Here is a 14375-nt window from a genome sequence, read left to right as displayed (position 1 = left end):
GTTCATGCACAGTTTAGGGTTGCACCAAAATGAAAAATCTTCTAACAGGAAACCTGTGGTGCCAAAATACACCAATGTAGCATGTGGCTAATAGACTGGGCAGGTACGCCGGTGATGCTAATGGCTGTTGATTTTATTTGGATTCTGGTGAAGATGAGAAATGCCAACATCCTGCCTTAAACGTGGAGCTGCAGCTGTGATTAGCTGTAAGCTTGAGCGGTAACAGTCATAATGTCTCACTCAGGGAAACTCAGGTCCTCCAAACAGCTCAGCTACGTTTTGATAGAGAGAGGGAACAAAGGGATGAAGGAAAAGATAAAGAGGCCAAAGGGAGGTTAGAGAGGGTAACTGATAGGATCGGGGTTAAGCAGGAGGATACCGATGTGATGGATGGAGAGGACTGCAACTCCGTGAGGCAGATGGAGGGGAGGAGGTATCGATAAATTCCCGATGCTGATTAGATGAAAGGATAAAAGAAAGGGAGATGGATGAAAGAGGGGATAACGGGTGGAGGGATGAATGATAAGGGGGCAATCTTGGAGGAGGGGGAGAAGGGGCTGCTTGTAGTTGGAGGATAAAAAGCAAAGGATAGAAGGATGGAGGTGGGTGAGAGACAAACAGACTGAGGAGAGGGAGACGGCAGCTAATGTATTTTTATTGAGATAATAAACGGTGTGAGAGGGAGAGAATTATTCCATCATTGCTTTATTACCAATAGCTGTGCATGTGCACACTCACAGAAGCACACACTCACAGAAGCACACACTCGCAGAAGCACACACTCGCAGAAGCACACACTCGCAGAAGCACACACTCACAGAAGCACACACTCACAGAAGCACACACTCGCAGAAGCACACACTCGCAGAAGCACACACTCACAGAAGCACACACTCGCAGAAGCACACACTCACAGAAGCACACACTCGCAGAAGCACACACTCGCACCCAGAGAATATTTGTTCTATTTTCATAACAATGAGAGGAGCCTGCAGTCTGCTGAGGATACGGGGGGGGGGGATCTAACTGATAAACAACACACTAAATGAAATGCGCACTCGCACACTTTCACCCAAAGCAGCAGCACGTGAGCCGCAGCAAACGGCACTTCATCACAGGGCGGCTTGACGTGAAACTTCTTTTCTCAGTTCATGCAAATCGCGTCATGCAAATCAGTGCAAGACAGTAAAGCAACTACAGAAAGGGACTGTGGTGTGGAAGACGCCGGCGTGGAAGAGCCTCGTGTTTCTGACACGTGCACGTTCACAGAGAGACGGCAGCCGTCAGTCTTGTGCTGCTGCTTCTCACTCGTTACTGAAGATTGCTGCTGTCAGAATCGATGAGTAGACAAGTCTGAGCTTCATTTCTTCCACGATCTTCACACAGACTGTGCCAACTGGGGCCGCCGTGGAGAGATTGTCTGAATGCAGTAAAGTGACTGTTTTACTGCAGCGTTGAACCTCTGATGCTCCTGTACAAAGCAGGTCTGATCCAAAGGTCCTGAGAAAACAACAAACAGCTGGCCAGCTGTTTGTAAGGAGGAGAGGCGGGTCGAGCCTGGACAGGAGAACAGTCCATCGCAGGACTAACACAGACAAACATGCCTGTGGTCCTCTTCGGTGTAGAATCAATAATTAACCTAACAGGCTGTGGGAGGTCGTACCCAGCTCCACACAGAGCCCACTGGGCCTGTGGATGTGAGGTGACAGCTCTAACCGCTGTGCCACCGATGACGTTTATATATTTTTTACAGTAACACAACACTGGTCGGTTAGAACAGTTGTATGGGCTCAAAATGTGGTCATAAATATTTTGTACTTGTAAAAAAGATTTGTGTGTGGACTTAGAAAAAAAACCCTGCAAGTTACAAGTACGGATTTTGACCCTATTTTTCTTCCTTTCATCTGATTGGTCAATGTCATGTCAATCACAAATGTAACAATCCAATCAGAGAGCAGATGGGTTTGGCTGTCGGAGGGGCGCTTTTTTGAACTGCAGGTCCTTGAAGGGTGATACAGTTTGAAGCTGGAGGATCTCTATATAAATATCCGATAGCAGCTAGGTCCCCTAACTTTCAGCAGCTGTTGAAAGGATAAAGTTGTGGTATATCAGTGGTTAGAAACACCATTATTACTTTAAGATTAGTTTAACACAAAGTCAGGGCTGACCCGGGACCATTGCTGTGAGTCACAGTGCGCAGCATAAAAGTCCTTTCACATCGGACGCAGGATGTGCTGCTAATGCTAACTGCTAACTAAAAGCAAAGGATCCAGAATTTGTTGCTGGCTGCTGGGCTCTGTGGGTTTTTGCAGCAGCTCTACCTGTACCTGTACTAGATGCACCTGCTCCTTGTCTTTTCTATCTCTGACTTTATGTCCTCTACAAGAGTTTGTTTTTGCTGGTTCCTCAAATGTTCAATAAAAACATGTATGCTAATTCATAACGAAGAAAGCTTTGTAATGAAGACTGTCATTTCCAAAACACTGCCCGCCCCCACCCCGCGGTCCGCAGCGCTGTTGAAAAGGCTGTGGAAGTCCCTGTATTAAACACGTAGACCTGTGACACAAAAATCACCAAAGTCGGACGACCACAGACTGTTTTCCTTCGTGGTGATGAAGGAAAATGCTGGGTTGGCATGTAAAAGGGCATTTATTCCCTTCAAGGACCTGCAGTTCAAAAAAAGCGCCCCTCGACAGCCAAACCCATCTGTTCTCTGATTGGATTGTTACATTTGTGATTGACATGACATTGACCAATCAGATGAAAGGAAGAAAAATCGGGTCAAAATCCGTACTTGGAACTTGCAGGGTTTTTTTCTAAGTCCACACACAAATCTTTTTTACAAGTACAAAATATTTATGACCACATTTTGAGCCCATACAGTTGCCACTTGTTTCAAAGTTTTCATGGTTACCGTGGTGATAGGTCTCCTCTTAAGAGTCTAATGGCGTTTTCACACCTGCGCTGTTTAGTGCGTTTAAATCGAAGTCTGGCCTGTTTCCCCCCCGGCACGGCTCACGTGTGCAGATATGAACAAATCGCACTCGAGTGTGGACCTGAGCAGCAGGTGGAGGACGTACAGTTCCAATCAAAGTCCGGAGTGGTTCGTTAATGGTGCGGACTGACCCCCAAACCAACCAACTACCAGGTGTACGTTACAAGTTTGAGCTGAAAAACGTCCCGCAGCCACAAATGCTTTGTGGTTATGAGAGAAGGTACTACAGATGTGCAAAGGTCTGTACGGGCTAGCAGCTAGCCGCGAAATGAGCCTAACAATTCCCAGTTTTCCCACACAGCAAATTCTTCCTGGATTTACTTTTGCTGTGGAGTTCACTTGGATTTTTCTCTGTATGAAAAGAAACCAAACCACAGGAAAAAGCTCCGAGTTTCACCTGGTTCAGACCACAGTAAACAAAGTATATTTGTTAAACCGCAGTGCTGCAGACACGAAACACTCTTTCTAGTAAGACTCAGTTTCAGTGTCATTGTGACAAATGGATCGACTGCTCGTTACTGTCCTGTGCTCCGCCATGAGGGTGGGCTGTACTTTCAGTACCTGAATGTCAGAGGGCGAATCTCAGCTTCGGTTTTGTGTGAATTATTGTTGCTGCTGCTGATAGCTGGAGCTGAACTACGTCTGCTTTAGTTTTCAGTCTTCAGTCTCCAAAGTCTGAAGGCAGCTGTGTCAGGTGAGGAGCGAGACGAGCAGCACGAAGGAGCAGCTCCCTCAGAGTGAGCTGTTTTAGCTCAGTGCAGGAGAAGATGGCCTGGGCGATCGGCTGAACTGGAATCAGTTTGACTTTCAGAGGCTCCTTCTTAGTGTTTTTTAAATATGTGTGTGTGTGTATATCTATATATATGGAGATATATATGTAGTTAATGTACTTTAATAGTTTATTTTTGATGGCACTTTGGGGCTTTGGAGCGCCACGAGTTCCAGAACGTACTTGTATCTGTGACTTTTGTGTCCACAGACTCTTTCATCGTGTACGTATTCAGTCATTCAGAGCATTCTGATATCAACGTGTTGTGTTGTGGATGATGAGTCGAGGCCCTCGATCCTTGTTTGCATAAAGTCGAGCCCTGAGCTACTTTATGCAAATCAGGGGCTGCTGTGACACGACTCCTCTGGAAACTCCTGAAAATCTTTAGAATCTTTGTTGAGCCAGACTCGTGGTTTATTTCTCTCCTCATATGTGCAGAAAACGTGAGCAGGTGACCTCAGACGGGTGTTTGTCCAGCCAGGTGCAGCTCAGTCATGACTGTGGAAGGAGAGAAGTGATCTCTCCTCACTGCTCCGTTAGCCCACACTACTAAACATTTACAGTCATTTTTAAAACTCTGCTATGACCTGAACGCAGCTTCGGCACATAGATCAGTTCAGACAAATATAATGTTTCTGTTTGCACACTAACATTTGGGATACGCCCAACAACTTTACACTTAGCGTTAGTGCTGAGATTACTGACGTTTCAGGTATTTAAGCTTAAACTAAAAGATCTGTGAAGCTACCGGCTGTCATTGTTCCATGCTCGGCGTGTACCTGCACGCAGGGCTCTCGTACACTGTCAGGCTGCTGCTTGGACTGGTTTGCACGTCACACATGGAAGCTCTTTAAGAACTAATAATAGGTCAGTCATGTATAGTATTATATAAGATATAGTGGCTGCACATGCGTCGACATGCTGTAGATGCACTCGGCACAGTCCCAACACGTGGCAGGTGTTTTTCTTGCGAAACATGCAGAAAAAAATGTTGCACAGCTGATGTACGCTGAGATGGTTCGTGGCGAGCTGACATCAAACACACACAGCTGAGCGTCCGTCAGTCTGTCTGCGTCTGTCTGTGTGTTCAGTGATGGAGAGATCAGCTGTGAGTGGAACAGCTGATTCCTGCACTTCCTCTCTGTGAGGATAACCCCCACAGCTCGATTTCTTGGTGGATGGTGAAAAAAAGGGATTTAGTTTAGCGCACATTTGATTTAGTTTCATGACCGCACGACACTGAAACACGTTTATGTGAATGTTGTGTGTTCGTTACACGTACGTTCTTTACAGCAGTGAGGACCAGTGAGGGCCCAGTGTTCCCAGTGGGTGCGGTTCGATGGAAAGAATCGCCTAACTAATCTGACAGAAAAGAAATGACAACTTAATTAAAGAATCAAGTGGACGTGAACGTGAAGAAGAAAGTTAATTAAAAAAGTAACAGTGAGAAACGGTCGGCCAGAATAGATTAAAATAGAAACGTGATGGTCGAAATGTGAATAAAGGCCGGATGAAAGGATGTAGGTCATCGTTAGCACTGTGCTACATGCACTCTTTCACTTTCAGCTCCAGCATGACGCAGGAAGAGCTGTGAGGGCAGGATCCTGACCCGGATACAGACACGAGTCACATGTGGGAAAGACTCTCTCTCCCTCTCTCTCCCTCTCTCTCTCTCTCCCTCTCTCTCCCCCTCTCTCTCCTCTCTCTCTCTCTCTCTCTCTCTTAGTCAGGTATTCATATCTTGTGGGGACATTTCATTGGCTGAGTGACCCTAACCATAACCCAACTGTAACCCTGACACTAAAACCACATTTTGAGTCTCAAAAATACCTTCAACTTTCAATTTTGGGTCCCCACAAAGATATGAATACACGCTGTCTCTCTCTCTCTGTCTCTCTCTCACACACTCACACACACACACACACACACACACACACACACACACACACACACACACACAGTCCAGACTCTTACCTGCATATTTTTGTAAGTTGATTTAAAGTGTAGGTAATCAGATGGGATTCAGAAGAAAAGAACAACATTATTTACACAAATTAAAGAATTCAATTCAAATGTAAAAATATTTGAGTGTTTTAATTAAAGGGCACCTTTTCAGTATCCTGTTCTAATGGTGGATAATGAGGTCAGTGTATGTACAGACTGATGAACATTTAGTTTCACATCCCTGATTCTCCAGGTTGTCATTTATTCCTGCTGCTAACAGTTGATAACACGTGATTCAAGAAGAGGGAGGAACAAAGGCTGACAAAAACAAGGTGCAGACAGGTGAGCTTATGCAGAAGGTGCAATCTAAAGAGTTAATGGGAGGCTGGGCGTACAGCAAAGAGAGTGGCACGGGAAAAGGCTTTTAGTGACATGTAAAGAACAGAGGAAATGATTTGTACTGATTGGCAGAGAAATCGCGCTGGAAAGGATGTGCAGCAGAGTGGAGATGGAGACGGGCGAAGAGAAAGATGGACGGATGGGGAACAGTTAGTGAATCAGGAAGTGCAGAGGATTAGTGAGGAGGAAGTGAGGTCAGCTATGAAGAGGATGAAGAACAGAATAGGAGTTGGTCCAGATGAAGAACAGAGCTGTAACTACAGAGCTGCAGCATGAAGATATGGGAAAGAACTGTTGAAGCTGGGTCAAGAAAAGAGTTTGAGGTGGAAGCGATGGAGATGTGAAGATTTTCATGTCGTCGATCTTTATATTGACCTAAGCTAAGAGCACAGAGGAAGTTTTCTAATTCTGAAGAACATTAAAAATTTACTCTGGTTTCAGGGCGTTGATTCCTCTTCCCCCACAAACCCAGCACCGGGCTCTGATTCTAATCGTCTCTGTTTATCTATACTCCCCCAACTCACACTCCAATTTCCTCCTGACACCTGCCCTCGCCATCCACCCCCGTACGGTTATTACTGCACCTTCTCTATATCTTCAACTTCTCTTCTTATTTCTCCTCAAATATTTGCACCGCCTTGTCTCTCTCTTCTCCTTTTGATCCTGTCCCTCACTTTCCTGTCCTCCTCTTCCACCTCCTGCCCTTCCTCTTCTACCTTTAATAAATCTCTACCCACACTCTCTCCTCTCCATTTCCTGGGCTTGAATCTCACCTTCCTCCCACCTCTTCCTCATCAAATCATCTAAATCTCCCTCTTCTCCTTCACCCCTTTTCATTTCCTCCTCTGCTCCTCCTCCTACCCACCCTTTCCTAGAAATCTTCAATTTACTGTACGCTGGTCTTCTCATGTGCTTGCCTCCCCTCCTCCTCCCCTCGCTCCTCCCCCTGTCCTCCCTCTTCCAGCCTTCTTGTAATCCCTCTCTTCTCCTGCATCACAGGTGAATCTCCCGTAGGGAACGAGGAGCAGTGGCGAAAATGGTTCTCCTCCTCTTCTCTGTCTTGGCCCACATGTCCCTTCCCCCCACTAATGTGTTTTCTCTCTCCTCTGTTTTGCCCCACCCTCTTTCCATTAACCTCCATCTCCCTCTCCTCCCCCATCACGACTCACCTCCTCTCTGCTGCCCAATTGCCTCCCCTCATTCCCAATGTTTTTCCTAAATTCTCCTCCCTCCCATCATCCTCTCATTCCCTTTCTCCCACTCCTTACCTCCCCTTTCCCCTTCTTTTTGGCCCCTCCTCACACCCACCCCCAAAAATACATTTTCCCACAATCCCTCCCTCCCTCCCCCCTCCCTTCCCCCTCCACCTCTGTCTGGACCTACAGAGCAGCGCAAGGATCAACATCTCAGAGGGTTCCTGTCCAGAGAGGATCATCACCATCACAGGGCCGACAGACTGTGTGTTCAGGGCCTTCACCATGATCACGTTCAAACTGGAGGAGGTAGATACTGGACACACACACACACACACACACACACACAGCTCTGACTGAAGTGTGTAACCTTTACTTCCTCTACACTGGGGCTGCTCCCTGGCAGGGAGCCATTTATTATACGATATGTCTAATGGGATTGTCTGACCTCACAGACACTGGTACAAGCCCATATGCACACACACACACACGCACACACACACACACACACACACACAGTAGTTAGTTACGTGTTTTCTGACATGGTTACCGGGTTTGCTCCATTTGTCTTTGACAAACTTTAAGTTCTTATCTTGTCATTTAAACTTTGCTGCTAATCGTCACCAAATGAAACATTCACATTTATTGATGTACTGTTGGTTCTAAGTTAGGCAGACGTTGCCATGGCAGCATCCTCCTGTCTCTGTGCACCAAACATAAAAAAACAAGAGGCTTATTTAGGTCAGTCTTTCCTGTGAGTTTCTTGTGCTTTTAAAGTGTAAAAAGAGTTTAAAGCCTTCAGCTATGATGTCATCTCAAAGGCATCGTTATATTGTGTTAAAGCGATATCAGCTGAAAGGACAGAGCTGCTGCTGTGAAACCGGACTGTGCAGCATCGGGCGTATCAGCTGTGATGCCACCCACTCATTTTCCCGCCTTGATATGTTTTGGGGGTTAGAAGACCGTATTTGGATGGAAAGGCGGCGTGCTAACATGCTAACATTTGCTGGCTTGTTAGCAAGGTGACTCCATAGCACACGTGACACACCTGGCACCTTTCAGAGTTATCATAAAGGAGTAACTATCCATGGAGGATTATTTGTTGTTCCAGGCTTTAAAGTCGGATATTTTAACAGAAGAGTCCATGAAGGTCATTCATTCCACCCCGCCTTCATTTCCCCGCCCCGAGGGAGGCCAATCCTACATGAGTCTATTTGATTTTACAAAAAGAGCTTTTAAAGCTCATTTATTAACATAATATGTAATTTCTGCCACTGCTGGGTTCAGTCAATCAGTCCAGCAGCAAAAGACGTAGTTTGATGTTGGTGTGAAGTACTGTGCTGTGAGTCGTCTTTAGCACCACTGCTAATAGGTTACACAGAAAGAAAGGTAAGGTAACCTTGTGTTGAAATTCTCTGTTTTATTTAACTGTAACATGACCTGTTAGCTGTGTTACAGCAGCCGAGGGAGGTGACGGCAGCGACACATTAAACAGAATAAAAGATGTTTCTGTGGGTGAAGTCAGGAAACATAAAACATATATTACATTTTTAAACATCTGTGTATTTACCTTCTTTAGTTGAGGCCTGCAAAATGTAATCCACAAATATTTTGGCCTTTAAATGAGATGATGATGATTATCAACGAGGAAGAACTGGCGCAGACACGTATGTTATTTGATCGTGCTGTTTTTGGGTCTTTATCACTGCATATAGTCAGATGGCAGAAACAGCTGTTCATACACATCAAAAAAATGAAGAATAAAAACGTTCCGTTTTATTCAGACAGCGTCAAATCGCAGCAACAGCTGATTGAAGGTGCTTCGTATTGTGAGGTAGAGGCCCTGCAGACGAGGAAGATATCTGCCAGATGCCTCTCTGTCTGACAGCTGTATTGCATTATAGAGGGTGATAGCATTATCCATGATGGATAACAGTGATGTCCAATCACAGAGCCAGGCTTCCCGGTCAGTTTGTTAAACCCTACAGGATGCAGGTGAAGTGGTGATGGGTCTCAAACTATTACTCTGCAGCATAAAATGTATTTTCTGTTGTTTGTCAGTCTGATTTCTGTGGGTTTGAACATTATTAAGGACATAATTTATGACTAAGGCAGCACGGTGGCACGGTGGTTAGCACTGTTGCCGCACAGCAAGAAGGTCCTGAGTTCAATTCCACCATCAGGCCGGGGTCTTTCTGTGTGGAGTTTGCATGTTCTCCCCGTGTTTGCGGGGGTTCCCTCCGGGTACTCCGGCTTCCTCCCACCGTCCAAAGACATGCAGCTTGTGGGGCTAGGTTAATTGATTAATCCAGATTGCCGCTAGGTGTGAATGTGGGAGTGAATGAGAGTGTGAATGGTTGTCTGTCCCTGTGTGTTGGCCCTGCGACAGACTGGCGACCTGTCCAGGGTGTACCCCGCCTTTTGCCCTATGACAGCTGGGATAGGCTCCAGCGCCCCCCGCGACCCTGAAAAGGATAAGCAGAAGCGAATGAATGGATGGATGGATGGATAATTTATGACTAATCATTGGTCAAACAACCTGAAGGCAAAAAAAACAACTAATTGTAAAAGGCATTAAAAACAGGGTTTGGCTGATTTTAAGAACAATCATCTTTAATCAGCCACAAGATCAAATCTTTTCTTAACTGAAGATCAGAGTTTAAAGTAGTGGAAACAGGAACACTCCAGGCTAAATGTCGTGCTGTGTTCAGATTTTGTTTAAGCCAAGCGGCCGAATCAGTGAAGTGTCTGTAATTACTCTGCATTTTCAAAGGTGTGGATGACATCAGGAGAAAAGCAAAACGTCTTGTTGATGTAGATGTGGAGCGAACTCTGACAAACAAGCCGCGCCCGGCTGTCGGGTTATTGGTTACAAGCTCTCGCTGTGCAATCAAACACAGAACAAGTGGAGACCAAAGCACTGAATTCAGGGGAAAATATTTCAGCCACAAATGTAGAAATGTTTCCCATTAAACACACGCATACAGTGTAAGACGAAGGAAATGAGTTTGGCTGCATGCGTGCCGGTTCACGGCAGAGTGGTTTTGGCTGCAGAGAAATGAAATGTCTGACAGACATGACGCAAGCTGAGAAATTAAATCCAGGCAGATGGTATTTAAATCTTAGCAATCCTAATGGAAGATAACAAGATGGATGGGGGGGAGGATCGGGGCAGAGAGTGGACGGTGATTTAGAGAGTGGTGGACGGGTCGCTGAAGGGATTTTAAAAAGCTGTGAAATGAGGAAGGAGTGAGAGAGAGAGGGCAGAGAGGGTTTAAAAAAGAATTGGAAGAGATAAAGAGATGAGGGAGGAGGGGGTCCTATGAAGAATTAATGAAGCTGGAAAGCAGAGAATATAAGAAAGAGGCATGAAAAGTGTCACCGAGGGATTAAATAAAGGCTGTAATCGGGGAGATCATGCACAGCCTTAGTCTTAGGACCTGCACAGGTTCAGGTGTGTGTCTGGGACGGTTGTTACCTAACACGGCATCCCGCTGCCTCCAGCATCATTCTGAGGGGATGAGTGTTTCCCATGGCGTGCAGCATCTCTGCCGTAGGGACAATATGATGCTGGAGGGCTGGGCTTCAAACTGAGACCAAAAACCAGGCTTCATCACCCAGGCCTGAGCAGGCAGGAAGTGGTTAGGCCTGACCTCAGGATAGAGGATGTCTTAGTTATTTCTGGATCTTTGGGAAGAGTTCCTTCAATTCAAAAATATGTTTTCACACAGCAGGAAGATGAGCCTGGTATCAAACGGTAGGTGTAATGAGACCATATGCTATCATTTGTTCTGAGCAGCTGCCTCAGTGATCCGACTCTTGAAAGTTTACCCAAAATGCACTTAAGGTTTGTTTTTTCCAGAAAGCAGATCAAAGCTGCAGGGTGCCAGTGCTTTGTTCCTGTTCCCTTACAACATTATATGATATATCCCATGATACTAATGTGCTGAGATGTTTATAGACAAAAAACTGACAGAAAAATGTTGATTTCTTGCCCATGTGTACACACAAACAGCATTTGGTTCAGTGGGCTCGTTGTGTAACCGTTTCATACTAGAGATGGCACGATACCACTTTTTTATGTCCGATACCGATACCGATATCATAAATTTGGATATCTGCCGATACCGATATGAATCCGATATAGTGTTTTTTAATCAACAAAACTGTTTTTTTAAATATCTTGCTGCATTTTGTATAAGTTCATACTCAAGTTTAAAACAACAACTACACTAAAGCTATTCTGTTATACCTGTATGCAAAAAAAAATGTTTCATAGTTCAGCAATACTGATCAATCTAATAAACTTAAACCTGCACCATCCTCCCTATTCTGGTATTTTAAAGAGTACTTAGCGTAAATATTAAGCAACCTAACTAATAGAGTTCCAACTCCCAGCAACAACAAAAAGAAATAAATAAAAAATAGGGAACCACCCCTCACGCTCCACCTCATGATGCTTAATCGACGTAATCAACCTTAATTTGATGAAGTGTGAAAAAAATGCACAGAAATCAATTATTTTTCAAGAAATATTAAATAGATTCAACATCTTTCTTCAACAAAATTGCAGACTGCACAGATGGTACCTTCCCAAAGGAAAAAGTACTATAGCTTACTAGGGTATATATATTAGACTTAATAGTCACTATATACAGTAATTGACTTCTATTCATTTTACATCAAATTAAAACTTTGGGTGTCAGATAATTATTTATTAAAAGCTCGACATTTTAAATGAGAATAAGAAAGAAAAGTATGTCTTTGTGCCCCCTTTTCCCTGTTCATGCCCTATCGGCCCCCCCTGGCTAAACTTTGCTAGATCCGCCCCTGCACAGTTACAGCCGTCAGCTACGTAGAAAAAGATCCTCGAGTAGAAAGTAATATTAAATAAATTCTAACAACAGCTGATCAAGCTTAAACGTGCTGCTGTTGTTCAGCCGCTGGTTTCCTCTTTCTGGCGCAAAGTGGGCCAAAAACAAAGACGGACTCGTGACAGAAAAGCCGATCAGCTGATCAGTTTCACGATTGAAGTAGCAGCCGGAGAGCGAGAGGCAGTCGCTCGTTAAGCTTAACGCAGGAATGCTTTACAAACATTCAGAGATGGACTTACACACTTGCTTTACTTCTCTCGGGGATAACTTTGTCGGAGATGAAATGCCAGGTTGCTAGCGAAGCTCCACATGCTATCCAGACCACAGGTCCCGCATGCCACAGCCGCTCTATCACGTGATGCATACTGCTCCGACGTGCTAACGTTCTGAGGCGAGTTACGGCGTGTTGCAAGTTTTGTGAGGTGCTTTCGTGATATTTAATGGATCGGATTACATTTTTTATTTTTCTCCGATATCCGATCCAGTCATTTAGGTCAGTATCGGACCGATACCGATACGTAATATCGGATCGGTCCATCTCTATTTCATACTGAAAGATGGTCTGTATTTCACAGCCGTGCAGCCTGATATCACAAGATTGCGTTGAACCACCTCAGGCAGATGTCTGTGCACCTCTGCTAACACAGAACAGAGAGAAATTAAAGGAATGTGAACGTAAAAGAAAATTAGAATGGCTGATGGACGTGTGTGTAGTTAAACTGGGATATTAAATGTGAGATGCCATTGCTAAAAAATGCTGAAAAGAGAAATGAACGTTATAGACGTGCGGATAAATTAACACAGCATTAGAAAGAAGAGCAGAGAGGATTTTAAAAAGTAAAAAACAAATAGAAAATTAAAACCAATGAGGAGGAGAGTCCATAGAGCAGGGAAGGGGGTGGGGCAGAGCTGAGAGATGGTACTGAGAAAGGGGCTGGAGCAGGAAACGCTGCCCAGGAATGGAGATGGAACTGGAAAACAAGGTGATGAAGGCAAGATGCCTCTGGTGACCAGATGGGATAGTGGAGGAGGTAGAGGACCAGTGGCCAAGGAGGCAGAGCCTACCTGGTAGCCTAAGAGGGGGAAAGGCAACAGTGGAGACGGAGGCCTCGCAGGCGGTCACCGATAGTGAAGGACATGGGACCCCTCGGGAAGCTTAGTCGATGGCAGATGGTCCAGATGGGGCCCATCCCAAGCAATATGTTTAGGCTGCATGGGGCTCCTGGGCTTGGATTTGGCGGTGCTAGTTCACAAAGAACAGGATCTGGTGGCTCAGGGTTGTGAAGTGCAGGGAAGCTGACCTGTAATTAGCTCAGGTTCAGGGAGAAGCACCTCTAAAGGAGCAGGCGGTATCCCCCAAGTCCCTGGTGAGGCCCCTGGTGGCCTGAGTCATCCCTGGGTGGAGAGACAGGCTGGGTCTCTGCGACCTTCATCCTAAAGACAGGAATGAAGGTGTCAGCCAAGGAGAACTGATGTGCAGCTGGCTAGGGTGGCGAACATTGATGTCTCCATCAAACGTGACTGCAGAGGCGGTGATTAACAGCATCTACAGGGACCGTGCTTCCTCTTAGGAGTGGGTGATGATTTGGAGGCTATAGTATGCATTGCAGCAGTCGAATGGCTCCAAACTTACCTGAGGATGTGGTGCCCAGGAGCCATGGGACCCCAGGACCACAACGTGCCACATATGGGCAGGCGAGTTTGCCTGAAGATGGGCTCACGCTCAGGGGTGAGCCATGGCTTCAGTTCAACGGTCCTCTTTAAAAAGGAGAGAGCCATCCACCGCCATTCAAAAGTCTTACTGAGCGCTGGGTCCATTGCTGGTTGTATCATTCTGACAAGAGTCACAGGAGCCAGAACCCATAAGCAAGGCACTGAGGGGTCCTGGCTCCTGTGAGGATAAAGTCCAGAACATCCAAACCAGAGGCAGATAGAGAGTCACACAACAACGAACACAGAGAAACCGAACTTGGAACTAAAGGCTCATTGTTAAGGAAAAATACGAAGGAAAATCCAAGGAGTTAACAATATAAGCATCAGTCAAGAGTTTACTTTAACAAGTCCCCAAACTCAAAAACCCTCAGTCCAAGATCCAGGACCATGACAAGAACGTCTGTGATGATGGACAGATGGAAGAGTTGAGGATGGAGGACAAATATAATCCAGAGAGAACTATTAGAACTTGTTTATGGATGTGAAAC

General features: G+C 45.4%; 1 protein-coding gene across 2 annotated transcripts in view; it reads left to right on the top strand.

Moving 5' to 3' along the window:
* The window catches only part of pcbp4 (poly(rC) binding protein 4), a 219700-nt gene that overhangs the window by 143760 nt on the left and 61565 nt on the right, over positions 1-14375 (top strand). For both annotated transcript variants that reach the window (XM_085457821.1, XM_085457820.1), the window contains exon 6: positions 7493-7609. In XM_085457821.1, the coding sequence (XP_085313947.1) occupies positions 7493-7609 (117 nt within the window). The remainder of the gene's footprint in view (positions 1-7492; positions 7610-14375) is intronic.

This window comes from Copadichromis virginalis, linkage group LG5 (genome assembly GCF_057382275.1).
Source record: "Copadichromis virginalis isolate Kocher_CV1m ecotype Utaka linkage group LG5, C_Virginalis_male_GT1.1, whole genome shotgun sequence".
Classification (NCBI taxonomy): domain Eukaryota; kingdom Metazoa; phylum Chordata; class Actinopteri; order Cichliformes; family Cichlidae; genus Copadichromis; species Copadichromis virginalis.
The sequence above is the reverse complement of the archived record's forward strand: the minus strand, read 5'-3'. Positions and strand labels throughout refer to the sequence as shown.